The following is a 17,828-nucleotide window of genomic DNA, read 5'->3' as shown; positions in this document are numbered from 1 at the left end:
TGGCAAAATGCTAAGATTTGACAAACTTTGTATGGTGGTATTATTGTTCCTTATATTATTTCCTATTCTTCTCTGTGCTCTAAATTACCCAAAAAAGGGAGAGACAAGAGGCAGAGAAGGGAGGCAGGCAAACGGGTGATGGCTCAGGGTGATTTATTATTAAAACCATTAGCCTCCACGCTGTAAAACTCTCCAATGCTGAGCAGCTACTGGTAGTTCTAAGGCTACATGTTATTGAGATTTTATTTTTTAAGCCACGGCAGCATTCTTAGCCCTGCTTCTTCTGTGCTATCACGATATTTATTCTCAGTCCATTCCCTTAGAATTTTGTCCCCAACTAGCAGCTGTATAGTGACTCAAGATCTCACCTACCTGAAAGTACATTTTAACAGTGCTCTACCAAAGATGACTCAAAAAAATGACTCTGATGTTGAGGTTTGGTGATACTGGCATTTGCATATTATGTAGCTATTTTGGGGAGGGGTTCTACCTGGCCACAAATAGATAATATGAATCTTAGCAGACTCCTCCTCTGGTAACTGAATTATAATAAAATCCCAGGTGGGAATTGAGATATTGCATTAGAAATAGGGAATGGAGGTGAAATTTGCAGGTATCTTATTCATCTACCCATTTTTAATAATTCTTTGTGTGGGGCTTTCAGCTAGGCATTTTTTCATATATATTCCTCAGAAAACACCCCAAATCACTGCTTCTGTTTTGGATTCTGTTGTCATCACCTTTTTGGGTTGTCTGTGTGCTCTGGCCCTGCTGTGATGAGGGCAAATACAAATTAAAAAGAAGAAGTTCAGCTGGGCACGGCGGCTCACACCTGTAATCCCAGCACTTTGGGAGGCCAAGGCAGGCGGATCACTTGAGGTCAGGCGTTCAAGACCAGCCTGGCCAACGTGGTGAAGCCCCATCTCTACTAAAAATACAAAAATTGGCCAGGCGCGGTGGCTCACGCCTGTAATCCTAGCACTTTGGGAGGCCAAGGCAGGCGGATTGCCTGAGCTCAGGAGTTCGATATCAGCCTGGGCAACACGGTGAAACCCCATCTCTACTAAAATACAAAAAATTAGCCAGGCTTGGCGGCGTGTGCCTGTAGTCCCAGCTACTCGGGAGGCTGAAGCAGGAGAATCGCTTGAACCCAGGAGGTGGATGTTGCAGTGAGTTGAGATCACGCCACTGCACTCCAGCCTGGGCGACAGAACAAGACTCCATCTCCAAAAAAAAAAAAAAAAAAAAAAAAAAAAATTAGCTGGGCGTGGTGGCACACACCTGTAGTCCCAGCTACTGGGGAGGCTGAGGCAGGAGAATTGCTTGAACCTAAGAGGCAGAGATTGCAGTGAGCTGAGATCGCATCCCTGCACTCCTGCCTGGGGGACAGAGCAAGACTCCATCTCAAAAAAAAAAAAAAAAAGCTCTTAAAACAACAATGAGACACCACTGCACATTTATTTGAATGGCTAAAATCCAAAACTTGATAGCACCAAATGGTCAGAATGAAAAATCATACAGCCACTTTGAAAGACAGTTTGACAGTTTCTTTTTATTTGATTTGATTTTGAATTTTTTAGAGACAGGGTCTTGCTATGTTGTCCAAGCTGGTCTTGAACTCCCGGCCTCAAGTGATCCTCCTGCCTTAGCCTCCTGAGTAGCTGGGACTACAGGTACAAGCCTCTGCACCTGGCTTTTATTTTTTTTCAGTTTGTTGCAAAACTAAACATACCCTTAACATATGCTCCAGCAATCCCACTCCTTAGTGTATAGTGAAAGGAGCACACAAAAATCTACACATGGATGTTTATAGAAGCTTTCCTCATAATTGCCAAAACTTGGCCACAACCAAAATGTCCTTCCATTGATGAACAGATAACTAAACTGTGGTACTTCCAGACAAGGGAACATGATTCAGCAGTAAAAAGAAATGAGAGACTAGGCCAGGAAAAGATATGAGGGAATCTTAAATGCATATTACTAAGTGGAAGATACCAATCTGAGAAAGCTACTTGCTGTCTTAGTCCGTTTTGTGCCGCTGTAACAGAATACCACAGACTGGGTAATTTGCAATGAACACAAATGTCCTGGCTCACAGTTCTGGAGGCTGAGAAGTCTAACATCACGGCGCTGGCATCTTTCAAGGGCCTTCTTGCTGCATCATCCCATGGGAGAAGGGCAAAGAGAGGGTGAGAGAGAGCAAGCGGTTGACCTTGTAGCCCTTTATGGTCAGCGTTAATCCATGAGTGAGGGTGAAGCCCTCATATCCTAAACCCTTCCCATGAGACCGCATCTTTCAACATTGTTGCATTGGGGATGAAGTTTCCAACACATGTGTTTTGGGGGACACGTTCAAACCGTAGTAGCTACATACTGTAAGATTCCAAATACATGACATCCTGAAAAAGGCAAAACCGTGAAGATAGTAAAAAGATCAGTGGTTGCCAGGAGTTAAGGGGGAGAGAGGGATAAACAGATGGAGCCCAGGGGACTTTTTTTTTATCTTTTTTTTTTTTTTTTTTGAGACGGGGTTTAACTCTGTCATCCAGGCTGGAGTGCAGTGGTGCAATCTTGGCTCACTACAACCTCCACCTTCCAGGTTCAAGCAATTCTCACTGCCTCAGCCTCCTGAGTAGCTAGGATTACAGGTGCCTGCCACCACGCCTGGCTAGTTTTTGTATTTTTAGTAGAGACAGGGTTTCGCCATGTTGGCCAGGCTGGTCTCAAACTCCTGACCTTAGGTGATCCACCCGCCCCGGCCTCCCAAAGTGCTGGGATTACAGGTGTGAGCCACCACGCCCAGCCTGCACAGGGGACTTTTAAGGTGGTGAGAATACTCTACATGGTGCTCTAATGGTGGAACCATGACATTACACTGTAGAGGCAGCAAAGTTCTACCTCCATCTTCTTAGGGTCCTGGCTGGGCCTGAGAAATAAATTGACCTAAGACAGATTAACAAGAGAAAAGCATACAAACTTATTTAATACAAGTTTTATGTGGCACGGGAGCCCTTATAAGGAGATGAAGACCCAAAGAAAAAGTTAAGAGTCAAACACTTACATACTCAACTGGACAAAGAGTAGTAAGCTGTGAAAAATCAACCACATTATGTGGGGAGGCTTTAGAAATGTGTTATTTTAACAAAGTCTACGCCGCATTCTCTCAACTTCTCATCCTGTGTCCCGATGTATAACATAGGTTCATCGGTTGTGACAAATGTACCACTCTAATGCGGGCGCTGATAGTGGAGGAGGCTCTGTGTGTGTGTGTGTGTGTGTGTGTGTGTGTGTGTGTGTGTGTGTGTGTGTGTGTGTGTGTGTGTGTGTAGGGGCAGGGGGTATACGGGAAATTGCTGTACCTTTTGCTGAATTCAGCTTGAACCTAATGCTGCTCTAAAAAATAAAACCTTTTTTTAAGGCTTATTTTTCCCTGTTGAAAATAAGGGAAGAGGCTTCCCTTTCCTCCCTTTTCTTGCAGAATTTCCTTCTCTGTCATTTTCAAATGTGTGTAAATCTTTTTAATGGCTAAACAAGCCTCTTGCCAGTCTAACAACTCAGTCATGTTTCCTCTGGGAGCCAGGACCATCTCTTTGAGTCTTGACATCAAGGAGTAAGTGCCCCCACCCTCCCCGTTTCCTGAGAAGCCTGACTTCAGCTGTCACCTGACTCCAAATTGCAAAACCCACCTCCAGTCATAGAGATACAAGAAAATCAGCAATTTTATCCTGAAAACATGAATGCAGTGGGTTGTGTCTGCTTGGCTACAGAAGAGTGAGATCTCTCTCCATCTTTGCGATCTCTTAGGGGAGAGATCGTGATGCAGATCACGTTCCAGTTTAAAGTTTATTCAATAATAAAATTGTTTTTTTTTTCCTTCTACCTTCATGGAGAAGTTTTCTGGGTTGGCCGGAGATTTTGTTTTTAATTTTATGTCCCCACCAGGGCCCAGGTCCAGAGAGAAACACTGGAATGTGTGGCTTGGCAAGTAAGGGCGCCAGTGGAGGCAGCTGGGCGGCGTCCCTGGGGAGGACCGTCCCTGGGTTCAAGGGTGACATGGAGGTTCTGGTTTGTACCCTGTCTACCTTTGAAAACCTCCCACAGCAGAGGCAAGGTCACCCCTCTGCCCCAAGAATCACATAACCTCCTCTTCCTGGGCCTCAGTGTCTCATCTGTGAAATGGTCATAAAAATATACTGTTTGAAGGAAGAGCAGCCCAAACTCCTCCCCAAAGCTCCTCCCTCCCCTCCAGCAGAAGCCCCTGTGGAGCACCTGCCCCCCTCTCCTTTGATCTCAGAGCCTGTCCCCCACCACCCCAGCCATCTGAGTCATGAGTCCTGTGTTCCCAGCTCATCTCCCCAGCCGTGTGGGGGCTGCACATCCTGTGGGCTCCATGTTCGCTCTGCTCACTCCACAATCTCTGAGCCTCTGCTGTCTGCCAAGTGCTCGTTCTGGGCCCTGGGGAACTCTCCCTCCGCGGTGGAGCTGCTTTGTGCTGTAAACTGATCCTGGGCGTCCAGGGTGGCTTAGTTGGTGCAGCAGAGAGGCAAGGGGCAGAGCACTGTGCCCCCAGCTCAGGGCAGCGCGAGTCACCTGGGCACCCTAGGCAGGATCTTCAAGGAGAGAGGGACCCAGGGAGGGAGAGTGCCAGGGAGGGAAGCAGGCAGGAAGAGAGCGGGAGGAGGGAGGCCTGACCTGGCCTGGCGTTTTGTGGGGTGTGGGGGGGTGCATCAGGGGCTGGGTGAGTTGGAGCCGGAGGTCTAAGGTGGGGACCTGGGAGCTCAGACCAGAGCAGCCAGGGGAGGGGCGGTCAAGGGCTGTCTGTCTGTCCGGGGAAGCTTGGGTTGCATCCTCGTGGAGACAAACAAGTTGGCACCAAGGCGAGACTACCTGCAGCCAGGTGAGAAAGGGGAGTGGGCTGGGGAGCTCGGAACAGGCCTTGGGAGGGAGGGAGATGGGCCTGAGGGCTGAGGAGCAGCGCAGGGGAAGAAAGGTTGGAGGGCTAGAGAGACACCTCCCCTCCTCCCCCCACCACTCCGGGGCAGGGCAGGGGCAGCCGCGGGCTGGGCGGGAGGGGTCAGGGAGGAAGGAGGCCCGGGAGCTAAACGCGGAGAGCACAGGGAGACCCCGGGCAGGGCGGGCTGCACTCGCGGTGGCACAGGGTGGCCGCGGCGGGTCCCAACCGCCTGGTGGCCCCTCGGGCTTAGCACGCCCGACAGCCCTAACGCTCCGGGGCCGGCCCAGCAAATCTTTTGTCCGGGGCGGCGCTGAGCCAGCAGGGCGCTGCCCGGTATAAACGGGGACCCGCGGAAGGGGCGGGGCGCACCATGGCGCAGCGCTCGGGGAAGGTGAGTGCGTCCCTCAACCCCAAGGAAACCGGGTGGGGCTCCGCCTTCGCCCCCTGTGCTAGGGGATGCAGGAGGGTGCACACTGTTGATGGTGACAAATCCAAGGGAAGCTGGTTTAATTTCTTAATAAAACGGGGTGGCCTCGCTACTGGCCTGGGGCCTCTCTGGTGTGGATGGATAGGAAGGTCTCCATCTCCACTCCTTCCTTCTGGGATTCCAACCCCTCGCCCCGCAGTCAGGAGCGGGGAGGGTGGTCAGACTCCCTGGGGCTTCCTTGGGGTGGGGGAGGCTTGGCTTGTCCCACAGCCCTCCGCCCCACTGCTGCGGCTTCTTTGCCCAAGGCTGGCCTCTATGGCTTTTCCTTCCCAGGGTCTCTTCAGGGACACTTAGGGCTGGTTCTCTGAAAAATGTTGAGATTTGAGGGAGCCCCGAATCCCTTTGGTGCCCAGACCTCCCTGAAGGTCTCAGGGGCGGGCCCTTTACCAGCCGTGCCTGGTGCAGGAAGGACGGGAGACCTGGCTCTCCCTCGCCCTCTCCAGTGCCCCTAGCCTAGCCACTCCCATGAAGCCTTTGGTCTCCAAGGCCACATTCCAGAGTGTCTGGGGGTGACTGTGTTGCTGTATCAGTCTGCATGGGCCAGGTGATGCTTCAGTAACAAAGGGCCCCAGTAACTCTGGGGTGCAGAACGCCAGGGTGTCTGCCTCCTTTCTGGTGAACGCATGTGGCCACGCCTGACTCCAAGGGGCCTGGAAGGGCAATTCTCGTGTTCTTTTGAGCGAACTGGAGACACTGGTGAGGCACAAACGACCATAGTGATGGGGAACATCACTGCACTCTGGCAGGACCCTTCTAGGGCCACAGTTCTTGAAACCCAAAGAGTTACTGAATGGTTGAGATTTTAGGTTCCACAGCGGGAAATGAGTCTGGCGGGTTGTTATTGCTTCACTTTGTTTTGTTTCGGGACAAGGACAACCTGTGAGTGCCACGTAGCTATAAGACACGATGTCTGAACTCCCACCAGGGTGATGGAGCTCCAGATCTGATACATGCCTGCTACCCAAAGGAGTGACCTACAAAACACAGAGAGACAGGGTGGCACTTATAAGCCCTCTTTTGCGAACGTTAATCCCGAGCCAGGCCCTGACGCGGCTTCGGCCGATTCAGCCTCTCCAATGAAGGAGGCCCAATCCCAGGAACCCGAATTTCTGCAAAATATATGTTGGGTTGCCATGAGAGGGTTGTGGGTGAAGTTTCTTCTTTTGAAAACACCTCCTTTAATGTTATTATCGGTTTTATGTTTTAAGAATTAAAAAATGAGTTAAAAATGCAGTGGAAGTTGAAAACAGCCCATTTTGAAATGGGCACCTAGACAAAGGGGAAACCCCTGTCCCCAAATCGCTGCTGAAATTTGTCTGCCCCACTGTGAGCTCCTAAGGGTGGGGAGGAACAGGAGCTGTGTATGGCATCAGCCTGCCAGCTGTTCATTCTTTTGCCCAATTGGCAAATAGTGTTGGGCACCTACTGTGTGCAGCAGGTCTGGGCTTTTGGGGGCCTGGGAGTAGGGGTTCCATCCAGGGTGTTGGGACCCAGACGCCAGCCTCCAATGCTGACGGAGAGAAGCCCCTGACCCTGAGCTCTGTAACCTGCCCTTTCTAGATCACTCTCTATGAAGGCAAGCACTTCACAGGGCGGAAGCTGGAGGTCTTCGGGGACTGTGACAACTTCCAGGACCGGGGCTTTATGAACCGAGTGAACTCCATCCGCGTGGAGAGCGGAGCCTGGGTCTGCTTCGATCACCCCGACTTCCGGGGCCAGCAGTTCATCTTGGAGCACGACGACTACCCCGACTTCTTCCGCTGGAGCAGCCACAGTGACCACATGGGCTCCTGTCGGCCTGTAGGAATGGTGAGTGGGCCCGTCCACCGAAGGCTGAGTCTTCCTGATGGAGGGATCGAGGGTCAGCCCTGGCAGACAGTGGCAAGGAATCGGGGAGCGTGGGCCTCCTGGCTTTAAAGTCTGTAAGACTGAGGGAGCTATACCCAGAGCCACCTGCTGGCATGAGGTGAGTAGGTGGGGGGCCAAGTTGCTGAGAACTGAGTGGGAGTGGCCCTGAGTTTTCATACAGGTATCAATAAACCACTTTAAGTTTCGGAGCCAAAAATCTAGCTGCATTTTCCATTTAAAATGCTGTTGAAATCATCCAAATTTAGATTTCCAGCCAGATAGGGGACACTCCGCCAATGGGAGGCTGATTTGGGCCTAGTGTGGCCACTAGTACAGGTGGTCTTGTGGCACATTCTGGAGCCTTCCATGCTCCGGTCTTGGAATGGCTGATGGAGGAAGCTGAAGAATCACCTGCCTGTCAGGGGAAAACTGGGGGGCAGGTCCCTTGGAATTACACAGGTAGCTGCCGCCCAAGAGGTGTGTGCAGGGAGGGCAGACGAGGGGCATGGCTCCCTGGTGGCGAAAGACTGTTTCGGTCCAGCTGCTCCTAGGGTGGGATTTAAGCAAGGCCGTTCCCCCAGGTCATGGGTACTCACTGACCTGCTATGAGCTCTGGAGCTTCAGGTGGGGAGTGGCGGACTCCTGAGCCTGGGGGTGCGCATCTTTCATCACAGAGCGTCTCGCTTATGTCTGCTGAGGACCCTCCCCCGACGCCTGGGCTGGGCGGTTCTGGTGAACATCTGAGGAACCCCAGTAAAGGGGCCTTTGTGTGGTGCCCCCTCTCTTTTCTGTATCAGTTGCAAAACCAGCTGGGCTTTGGCATCTCAAATTGTAAGAATGCTTCCTTAGTATTTCTTCCAGGCTGTGGTACATTTGGAAAAAAGAAATTTAAATGGTTGGCCCTGGACCCTGCATAATGCTATTTATATGAAAAATATCCTTGGTATCTTGCGAACTGCTGTTCTCCTAAGAGCTATCCTGGGGCCAGCTGTGACGCAGACCAGGCCCTGCCGGCTTCTGAGCCAGGCAGGGGCTGGCCCTCCTCTGTCTTTTGGAAATGCAGGAATCATATAGGGAGACGTGCTGAGCCTAGGGGACGATGATGTCAAGGCCAGCAGGGGTTTCAGCACATGAGATCTGGTATTTGTTTTAGATTTTTGGCTTTATGTTTTACTAAAAGGTTCTATTACAGTTTTAAAATGTTATCATTTGAAGGCTTGCCCGTGGGCTGCGGCCCAGGGGTGGGGAAGTCAGAACCCGGAGTGTGTTGCTGTGATCAGGGCCGGAGTCCCCCACGCTGAGCACCCAGCGGGAGCCCCGTGACCCCAGCCCTGGTCTGAGTGTGACCGCTGGCCTCTGGTCAGTTTGGCCCTCTTTGGACCTCAGATTTTCTAGTTGTAGAAAGAGGAGCTTGGACCAGCTCAGTGGCTTGGAACATTTTTAGAGTAATAGAACCCTTTCTTCCAACCACATCTCGTGGAAGAACAAACAGAAGTGTGGGGTTGAAGTGTGTGGGGTGGGGGTGCCCAGTGCCTTGGGTACCTCCTAATTCCTTCCTGCATGGGGCTTCTGTTTCTGGGAGAGTGGAATTCACAGCAACCTCCTTCTTTCCTTCTTTTTTGCTTGGTCTTGGAGCACGGGGAACACTTCCGCCTAGAAATCTTCGAGGGTTGCAACTTCACGGGCCAGTGCCTGGAGTTCCTGGAGGACAGCCCCTTCCTCCAGAGCAGGGGCTGGGTCAAGAACTGTGTGAACACCATCAAGGTGTACGGGGACGGAGCGTGAGTACAGGCCATGTGGCCGCACCCCGAGGCCCGGCTAGGCCCTTCAGCACCAGGCGTGGGAGGCTGCCCGCCACACAGGGGTGGTGGGTGGGGTGGGAATGAGACCTCCAGCAGTGGGCAGCGTGTCCCTGGCCCCACAGGCCCTCTCCTTTCCTCAGCTGCCTCACCTGCCCCAGTCAAGCAGCGGGGAGCTCCCCCTGTGGCCCAGAAGGGCCTCAGAGAGGGACTCTGGGCCCCAGAGGCACCCTGAGACCTTCCCTCTAGGGCCTCAGTCCGGGAGCAGAGGTAGGAGAGTATCTTGAAAGTTGCACGGTTCTCTGCGATTGATCTGATACAAGAGGCCGCCTTTGGTTTTCTTGAGCCGGGGGACACCTGCTTACCAAGGGGTCCCCCAGGGACTTATGGGCTGGAAAAGCCACAGTGGGCTCACTTGCTCTGAGAAGGGTGGACCAGCCCACCCTGCCCTGCGCCTACCCAGCAGAGCTGACCCCTGAACCAGGCCTCTCTGCAAACCCCCACCACCCTGGCCTCTGGGAGGAGATGGACTTCGGGGTGGCTCACTACTGGACAGAGAGTAGCTGGGGGGATTTTGCCCAGGCCCAGATGGGTTTGTCTGCCCCACACTTGGGTTTCCTCCTGGTCAACCAAGGGCAGCCTGCGTGCCCCCTCCTGCCCTCCCGCACACTCCCCTTTTGCAACTATCCTCTGAGCACCTTCAAGTTGGCCATGTATTTTCATTGTCCAGCCCACACCTCTAGGTCAGGTAGATATTATCGCCCCCGTTCTACAAAGGGCAAGCTGAGACTCAGAAGGCTGACTGCCCGGCCGCCCCGTGGGAGTGGCACAGCTGAGACTGCAGCCAAGCCTGTGTCTGTCCCTGTTCCAGAGCTAGCCGCTTTCCCAGGCCTCAGTCCCCTCCCCTCAGGCCAAGAGCCCCTCACACAGGTTCCAGCTGGCTGTGCATGGTTCTGGCGCCTATCGAAGCAATTGAGGAACAATTTGCCGTCTATACTACAGAGGTTCAAGGCCAGGGAGCTTCGGAGGGGATGCAGGGGGCAGAGGGACTGCAGGGAGACAGAGACTGAGCCGAGGCAGAGCTGGGCACAGGTGGTACCCCATGTCCGTGGGCTCCAACCGCACAGCGAAAATATCCCCCAACAATGGTGTCTATGCTGAATATGTACATTATTCCCTGAAAGATACTGTACAACTATTTACATAGCGTTTATGTTGGATTAGGTATCATAAGTAATCTAGAGATGATTTCGAGTCCAGTAAGTCCTCACTCAACATTGTGGATAAGTTCTTGGAAACTGTGACTTTAAGTGAAACGATGTATGGCAGGTCCTTGAATATGTCGTCTTGTTCAATGTGGATTCATTATAAGATTGATGAGGGGAGAAATGGCTTTGTTATATATCATGTGCTTAAAGCCACGGTTCCCAAGAACCTACTGACGGTGTTAAGTGAGGACTTACTATATATGGGAGGATACACATGGGTTATATGCAAATACAGTGCCATTTTATATCAGAAACTTGAGCATCCTCGGATTTTGATATCCAAGGGAGGTCCTGGAACCAGTTCCCAGGGATAGGGAGGGACTGTGTACATCCCACCTTTCCCCAGTGGCCTGATGTTGGCCCCCTTCCTGCTGTTTCTGTCACTCTAGCTGGCTCCAGGATTCCGTTTTATGAAATTGCATTTTGCCCTAAATTGGTGGCACCTGGAGCCCAGGGGTGGCATTCCAAAACAAGAATTTGCCCTGGAAAACTTGCTGGCTTAATTGTGTCTTGTAAGGCCCCAGTCATGCCTTTGCATGGAGGATGTCCTGAGGCCCTAGACACAATCCCCCCGGCCCACCCCCAACGCTCAGGGGCTTGTTGAGAACAAAGGTGGGGAAGGTGGAGGCTAACATTTCTCTGACTGAGGGGCACACAATCCCCACTGTCCCTGCGAGGAGCCAGCCATCGGGACCCCAGGTGGGGGACCCAGGAGCTCAGCCTTTGCCGCCTAAGACTCTTACTCTTACACAAATGTAAGCCCTTGTCAAGGAGGTAACGCCCCCAGGTCCCCTGGATCCGGAGGGGACACTGCTAGGAGGCCTTTCCTGGGGTCTGGGGAGTGGGCAAGGCAGGGCCCCTCCACCACCTCCCACTGCCAAGACTCCTTTGCTCTGGGTCCCACATCAGCCCAGGCATGACCCATCCCCTCAGACCCGTGTCCTGGTGGGCTCTCGGAGGGAAATGCACTGGCATTCTGCCCCCACCCACCCTCACCTGGGGAAGGGCACGGTGCTGATGTGGGCAGGACAGGCCCCTGCCCTTTCCTCTTTCTGCCTCCTCCCAGTAGCCACAGCCAGGACAGGAGACGGCAGGATGGGTGGTTCCCTGCCCCCTCCTTTTGGGGGCGTCCATGTGAGAACCCTCATGTGGCCCAGGACATGGCTTGGGGCATTTCTTGCCCACCACAGGGTAGGAAAGGACCAGCTGACTCTCTGAGGTGCCTCTGAGGCCCCAGCTGTGGCATAGGTGTGGGGTTGGAAAGCTGTAGGTGTGGAGGGGCACGGACACGGGGGCCATGAGGGTGGGGTCCAGGCTGGACCAGGCCTGCCCTGAGTCCCCCAGCAGGTGCTCCAGGCTGGCTCACACCCTCTGCCTCTCTCTCTTCCTTCCTGGCCCCAACCCTTGAGGCAGCAGACTGTGCCAGGCACCAGGCATGACAAGACTCACTCGTCTCAGAGATGGTGAGGGAAGGACAGGGTTGGGCCAGCCCCTGCTCTGAGCTGTCCTGAGGTGTCTTCCTTGGACCACATGCCCCTTCCCAGGCAGAGGCCACTATCCTGGACCTCTAGTCTCTTCCTTCTGGTCCCCCGTTCCCTCCCCACCGCACCTTCCTGCTTTTCTGGGCTGGGCCCACAGCTTCCTGGGTGATGAAGGGCTGTGTTCTCTCCTGCCCCCACCAGCCCGAGGTCCTCCAGGCTCCATAAAGACTTGTCCTGACTGTTTCTGCTCTCTGGGTTGTTGGTGGCTGCCCCAGTGGTGTGCAGAAGGGGAGGAGGACAGGAAGGGGCCCTGCTTGGGACTCCCCAACCCTCCTCTGTGCCCTGCAGGCTCCTCCATGCAACTGCACCCGCACAGCCCATTTCCTCCGCAGGGGAGGCCCCGTGAGGGCAGGAGGGGGCAGGAACCATGTCGTGTGACCATGGCACCTCTGGTACCTGACACAGTGTTGGGCACACATGCGGGAACCTGCTGGCATTCACTGAATGAACGGTGCCCTCTGTGCCAGGCCCCCCGCCAGGTGCTGGGGGTACTGTCTGTGCAAGGTGGTCCTTATCAGGGAACAGGAGTGTGTGGGGCGTGCAGTGATGGCGGGAGTGCATCCTTGCCAGGGACGGCTGAAATGCAGTGGTGCAATCTCGGCTCACTGCAACCTCCGCCTCCCTGGTTCAAGCAATTATCTTGCCTCAGTCTCCCGAGTAGCTGGGATTACAGGTGCCCACCACCACGCCCGGCTAATTTTTGTATTTTTAGTAGAGACGGGGTTTCACCATGTTTGCCAGGCTGCGGCTTCTCGGACTGGGAGGCCCACAGCGCACGAGTGCAGTCGCTCCACAAGGTGGTCAACTTCTTCCAGCCGAGCCCTCCCACCGGGATGGCTGGGCGCAGCTCTGGGGACAGGGGCAACCCCTTGCAGTCCCACCCAGACCTCGGGACCTTGGGCGATAAAAGTCCTCAAAGCCAACGGGCGGCTTCTGAGTGCTCTCTCGGCAGTGGGCATCCCAGCCCTGGGAGGAGCTGGATGATCCAGGGCGCTTTCCCGGACTCCCAGGGACCCCCTGGGCCAGGGAGGGGAGAGTGGTGGGGAGAGGTAGTGAGAAGCAATGGGGATGGGGGAGGGCCGGAACCCAGGCCGGCTCAGGACTCCCCAGGCTCACTTGGGGCTCTGCCTCTCTGTGACTCGGCAAGGTGAGGCTGCCAGGCCATGTGGCCAAAGGCCTGACCCAGGATCTCTGTGTCTGATCTCTGGGTTTTATCCTCATGGCTAATCTTGGCCTCGGAGTTTCTAAGGGAGACCCCTCTGGAAGGATGGTTTCGACCCAGGGCAGACCCCTCTCCTACGAGAGAGAAAACAATTAGTGGTGGTGAGTGTCAGGGTGGGGGTTTAGCTTGAACAGGTGGGCTCTGTGGGAATGGAGGGGCTTTCTGGGAGAAAGGGGCATGGGGCGTGTCTGCTGCAGCTGTAGCCCCTGGAGCAGTAGGGCTGGCAGACCCAGAACCGGCGGCCTTGGCTTGCGTCTTCAGCTGGTGCAGCACCAAGCGCTCGCCTATGGAATTCCTCCATTCCTGGGCCCTCTCCAGGACACTGGGTCCTCCTGTTGGGGTGGGCTTGAATCTAGAGGGGACACCCCACCCTTGGGGGGCAGAGGGGAGGGAGAAGTCTGTCCTGGAAGGAGATACTCGGCCCAGGCAGTGGGATTCCTGGGCATAAGAGGTCCACATCCCCAAAAGCATCCCCCCACTCCCTCCCCACCCACGCCTATGCTTCCAACTCACTGGGGAGAGAGGAAAGGTCCCACGAGGGGGAACTCTGGTCCCTGGGGGTGGCCCAGGTAACTCCCTGCTGCCGGCAGCCCTCCAGCAGAGTCCTGAATGGAGCCTGCCTGTGAGGAAACCATAGCCCACCCCAGAAGGAGGCAACAGATGGAGTGCTCTGGGCTTCTGAGGAGAACACAGGGGCCCTGGACCCGAGATTCCTGAGCATGGGGGCTCCTGGATATGGAGACCCCAAAGATGTCCACATGGCCTGTGCCTGGACCAAGGCCTGGCTGGATGAGGGATCAGTGGGGGGCAGGTGCATGGGTTGGATCACCCGTGTGCCCACAGCGTTCTGGCTGTGGTTCTGGCTCCTGGTCCGGCCTCTAATCCCTGACTGCGATCCCAGAGTCCCCCCGACCAGCTGGCTCCCGACTGGCCTCTCAGTTCCCGGGTCCTCCCACCACACATCTTGCTCCAGTTTTCTGAGTAGATGGAGGGGTTTGGACTGGGGATCAGCCCCTCTAGGCTGGTCGCCTGGCTCAGGACTCCCAGGGAAAGCCCATGAGCCCTGGGTTACTATCTGAGTTGAACTGAGACATGCCGACAGGCCTGGGGGGTGATGGATGTACGGCAGGGAGCTCAGGGAGGGAACACAGGGTTCCCGAGAGAAAAACAAAATCTCAGGGGCTGATTCTGCCGCAGAGTGTGGTGGGCCAGGGGATGGCTGTCCCGTTCCTGGGTGTCCTCCAGCCTCTCCCCATCCGTCACTGAGAGAGCAATGGAAAAGAGTCACAATGGGTCACCCAATTCACCCAAGACAATGCCCCATGAAGAGCTGGGTGGCAAAGACGGAGGGGCCCCATGACTGCTGTGGGACCCCCGTAGGCTGTCCCACGACAGCCGAGGCCAAATGAAGACATGAAACCACTAGGCAACCGTCCACTCCGCCCAGGAAAGGGGAAGGGGCTCCCTGCTGCCATGTGGTAGATGGGTCCCCAAAAGGCCTGCTCTGTACCCCTAATGCCCTGGCCCCACCTCCTTTCACCTGCAAACCACAGAGCATGGAGCCCTAGAAGCTTCAGAGCTGAGGACTTCCAGCTGAGCAGCTCTCTTCAATCAGATCAAGGACGGGAAGAGGCCACCACAAAACCAGCAACAACCCAGCCACCTTTCCTGACTGCAAACTTTTGAGCCTGGAACCGATTGACATGTAAATGCACCTGCACCGTTTCTGAGCCAGGACAGTGTTTACTTAAAATCATGCCCTCAGTTTTCATTTCTCTGCCAGTTTGTTAGGGAGGTGGAGCCTTCTGTGTGTCATATCTGCCAGCGGGAGGCCCTCCCCACCCATGGCAAGGGCCCTGTCTCTTCTGAAACAGCCATCCAACCCTCCACCCCACAGCCTCCTTGGGCCTTGGCACCCTGCTGGCCTCAGGCCTCCACAATCTCGCACCTCTTAGCCCACAGCTGATGACGGTGATGATGTTGATGAATATTTATGGAGCACTGACTTAATGCCAGGCTCTGTAGTAGCTGGAATCTGTGTAATTTTACTTATCATATACAATAATGCCAAGATGATGATATGCTTATCACCACTGTACAGATGAGGAGAGCCAGCCACAGACAGGTTAAGCAACTTGCCCAGGGTCACACAGCAGTCAGGACTAAAACCCAGGTCTGGCTGGCTGATTGATCCTTTTCGTTCCTAACCACTCCTGTATAGAGCACCACACATTTGCATATTTAGATATATTTTTGTCATGAATTTGGTGCAAACCCAAAGCCTCTCCAGGCCTCAGACCCTGTTCTGTGAAATGAGCGCAATCATGTCTGTTGTACCAACTGTATACCCTTGTAAAAGTCAAAGGCGTGACCCATGAGCGGGTGCCATATGAGGGCTGGTTAGTAGTAGGTGACCCAGTAGGTGACGGGGTGGGGAAGCAGGCAGGGGAGTGGCATCACAGGAGAGAAGGTAACTTGGCTCCAAATTCCAACCTGATTCCCACTCCATCCCTCACTAGGATGTGACATTGGAGAAGCCACTGCTGTGTGTCTCAGTGTCTTCAGACGTACAGCAGTGGTAATCATTCCGCCCCCTCATAGGCAATTAATGCCTGGGGAATGAAATGAGAACTGCAGGCCCCACCGGTTCAGTCCAGGTCCTTGGGAGTCACGGGAAAAACCAGGCCTAGCAGCCCTTCCCATGAGTTCCAGAGGCTTCCCCTGAACTCTTCCTCTCCTCCCCAGCACCAAGGCCTAGCAGCACCTCATTAACTGGTGATTTAATGCTTCTCAAATGGGCTTTGTGCTCCTGGGTGACCTCCCCCTCACCCCAGCCCCCTGCTCCCTAATCTGTCAGCAAATCTGCTTTTTGTCTGAAAGAGGAAAAACAAGATTCCCACCAAAGTGCTTGTGGGCAGCTTGTAATTTATCTGAAGTCCGTCCAGGGGTCGATGGACCGAGGGTGAGAGGCCCTCAAGAGCCACACATGCTTCACATATTTCTACCTCCCTCTGTGGTTTGGAAAGCTGGGACTTTCACAGAGCCATCGCCTCATGTCCTTAGCCCTAGGTCCCCCTGCCCTGCCGGCCCCCTGCGCACTGTTTATCAGGCCCAGTCTGACTACAGAAAAAACATTCCCTTTGAATCCCCCCAGCCACCCCATCCCCCGTGCCAAGAAGTTCCTCTCACCAGCCAAGGGCTGGTCCAAGAAGTCTCTGTTGGCCCCTTCCCCTTCCTGGGCCTCCCTCCCGTGCCCCGAGGTGGCCTGCGCCTGGCAGGCTACCGCCTTCTTGGCTGGAGGCTTCTTGGCTCGCCTCTTCACCCCACTGGGTGCCTTAAGAGCAGGGCTGTCCTGCCTGTGTTCCCCCCAGGAAGCCACAACAGATCTTCAGTCAAAGCCTGTTGGATGAGTTTGAGCCCAGGGATGTCAAAAAAAAAAAAAAAGAAGAAGAAGAAAGAAAAAGACAAACTAACAAAAAACTTGTCGAATGAGACAGATTTAAAGGTTTAGCTCCAGAGTTTCAGTCTGTGAAGATGACAGACTTCTGGAGACAGACAGATGGTGCTGACGGCCGCACGACTATGTGTGTGTACTTAATGCCACTCAACCACACACTTCAAATGGTTAGGATGATAAATTGTATGTGTATTTTGCCATAATCAAAAAAATTAACTCCTTGTTGCTGAGGTGCTCAGGACTGTGGGGGGCAATGTGGGAATGAAGGCCCTCGCTGGATCCCAGGGAACCCTGTGGGTCTCCTGTGCGACCATGCCCCACATTCCCTACCTGAAGAAGCTATCACCTGCTTATTGATTGCGTGGGTCCCATCGGCTTGGCAGGGCTCTTGGCTGCGGCTGCTGGGGAGGCTGAGATGCAGGAGGAGGAAGAGGAGGAGGAGGAGAAGGTCCTTGTCCTTCAGCAGGGATCCCTGGAGCGTCCCTGTGGTTGCCTGGGACTAACCCTGCCTTCCGGACCCCCAGGACTTAGTAGCCCAGGTCTGGGGACACCAGGAAGGAGTGACTTGGGCAGCCTGCCCTGAACAGCGAGCATTTGTGTGAACAGGCTCCTGGCTTCCTTGCCTGTGGACAGCCCTCTTTGGAATTGTGATTTAAAAGGATCCTGTGGAGCCCAGCCGGCGTGGGCTGTGCATGGAGGGGTGGCAGCCCTGGACCCAGCCTTGCTGGGGCTGGGGGATGGACTGGGCAGGTCAGTGCTGGTAACCCTAGTCCTGGTCCATGCCTGCCCTGGGACCCCCAGGACTGCCCTCCCTGGGTAGGGGCAGGGGCAGGGGCAGAGGGTAGGGCTGGGCTGAGGGCGCGCATTCTCAACCCGAAGAGGGCTCAGCGATGTGTAGGATTGCTCTGGCTAGGGGGCTGAGCAGGTTATAAGGACCCTCTCCACGAACCCTGCCTGGCCCCCAACACCGAGAGCGGGAGTTCTCACCAGTTGGGCTGGATCGTTCCGCGGGCTGAGATGGTCGTGCCCTGGGTTCCATTCCCGTAAAGAGTTCATTTCTAGGTGCCAGGCACAGGGAGCAGGGCGGCATGTCCCCCGCACAGTGTGCCCAGCCTAAGCACCAGCCCTGGCATTCCTAAACTGCACAGACAGACATGCGGGCAGTAGAAATGGGCGCTCCCACCCAGTGGGGCTGCTGGGTAGAAGTCCCTTCATGGGGCTGGTGATGGCCGAGGTGGTGTCACCTCTACAC

General features: G+C 54.6%; 1 protein-coding gene across 1 annotated transcript; it reads left to right on the top strand.

The window, feature by feature from the left end:
- The first annotated feature begins 5,071 nt into the window (after positions 1-5,071).
- CRYGN (crystallin gamma N) lies at positions 5,072-17,317 on the top strand. Its single transcript, XM_004046513.5, has 4 exons — positions 5,072-5,345; positions 7,002-7,250; positions 8,925-9,070; positions 14,673-17,317. The coding sequence occupies exons 1-4, from the start codon at positions 5,325-5,327 to the stop codon at positions 14,803-14,805; spliced, it is 549 nt and encodes a 182-aa protein (XP_004046561.4). The 5' UTR covers positions 5,072-5,324; the 3' UTR covers positions 14,806-17,317.
- Positions 17,318-17,828: the final 511 nt, after the last annotated feature.

This window comes from Gorilla gorilla, chromosome 6 (genome assembly GCF_029281585.2).
Source record: "Gorilla gorilla gorilla isolate KB3781 chromosome 6, NHGRI_mGorGor1-v2.1_pri, whole genome shotgun sequence".
Classification (NCBI taxonomy): domain Eukaryota; kingdom Metazoa; phylum Chordata; class Mammalia; order Primates; family Hominidae; genus Gorilla; species Gorilla gorilla.
The sequence above is the reverse complement of the archived record's forward strand: the minus strand, read 5'-3'. Positions and strand labels throughout refer to the sequence as shown.

What these genes read in the sequence shown, in the direction of transcription:
- CRYGN (XM_004046513.5), top strand. Translation starts at nt 5,325, where the DNA reads ATGGCGCAGCGCTCGGGGAAG. An exon ending in CCTGTCGGCCTGTAGGAATG is followed by an intron (nt 7,251 to 8,924) that starts GTGAGTGGGCCC and finishes TTGGTCTTGGAG; the next exon opens with CACGGGGAACACTTCCGCCT. An exon ending in AAGGTGTACGGGGACGGAGC is followed by an intron (nt 9,071 to 14,672) that starts GTGAGTACAGGC and finishes TGCAAACCACAG; the next exon opens with AGCATGGAGCCCTAGAAGCT.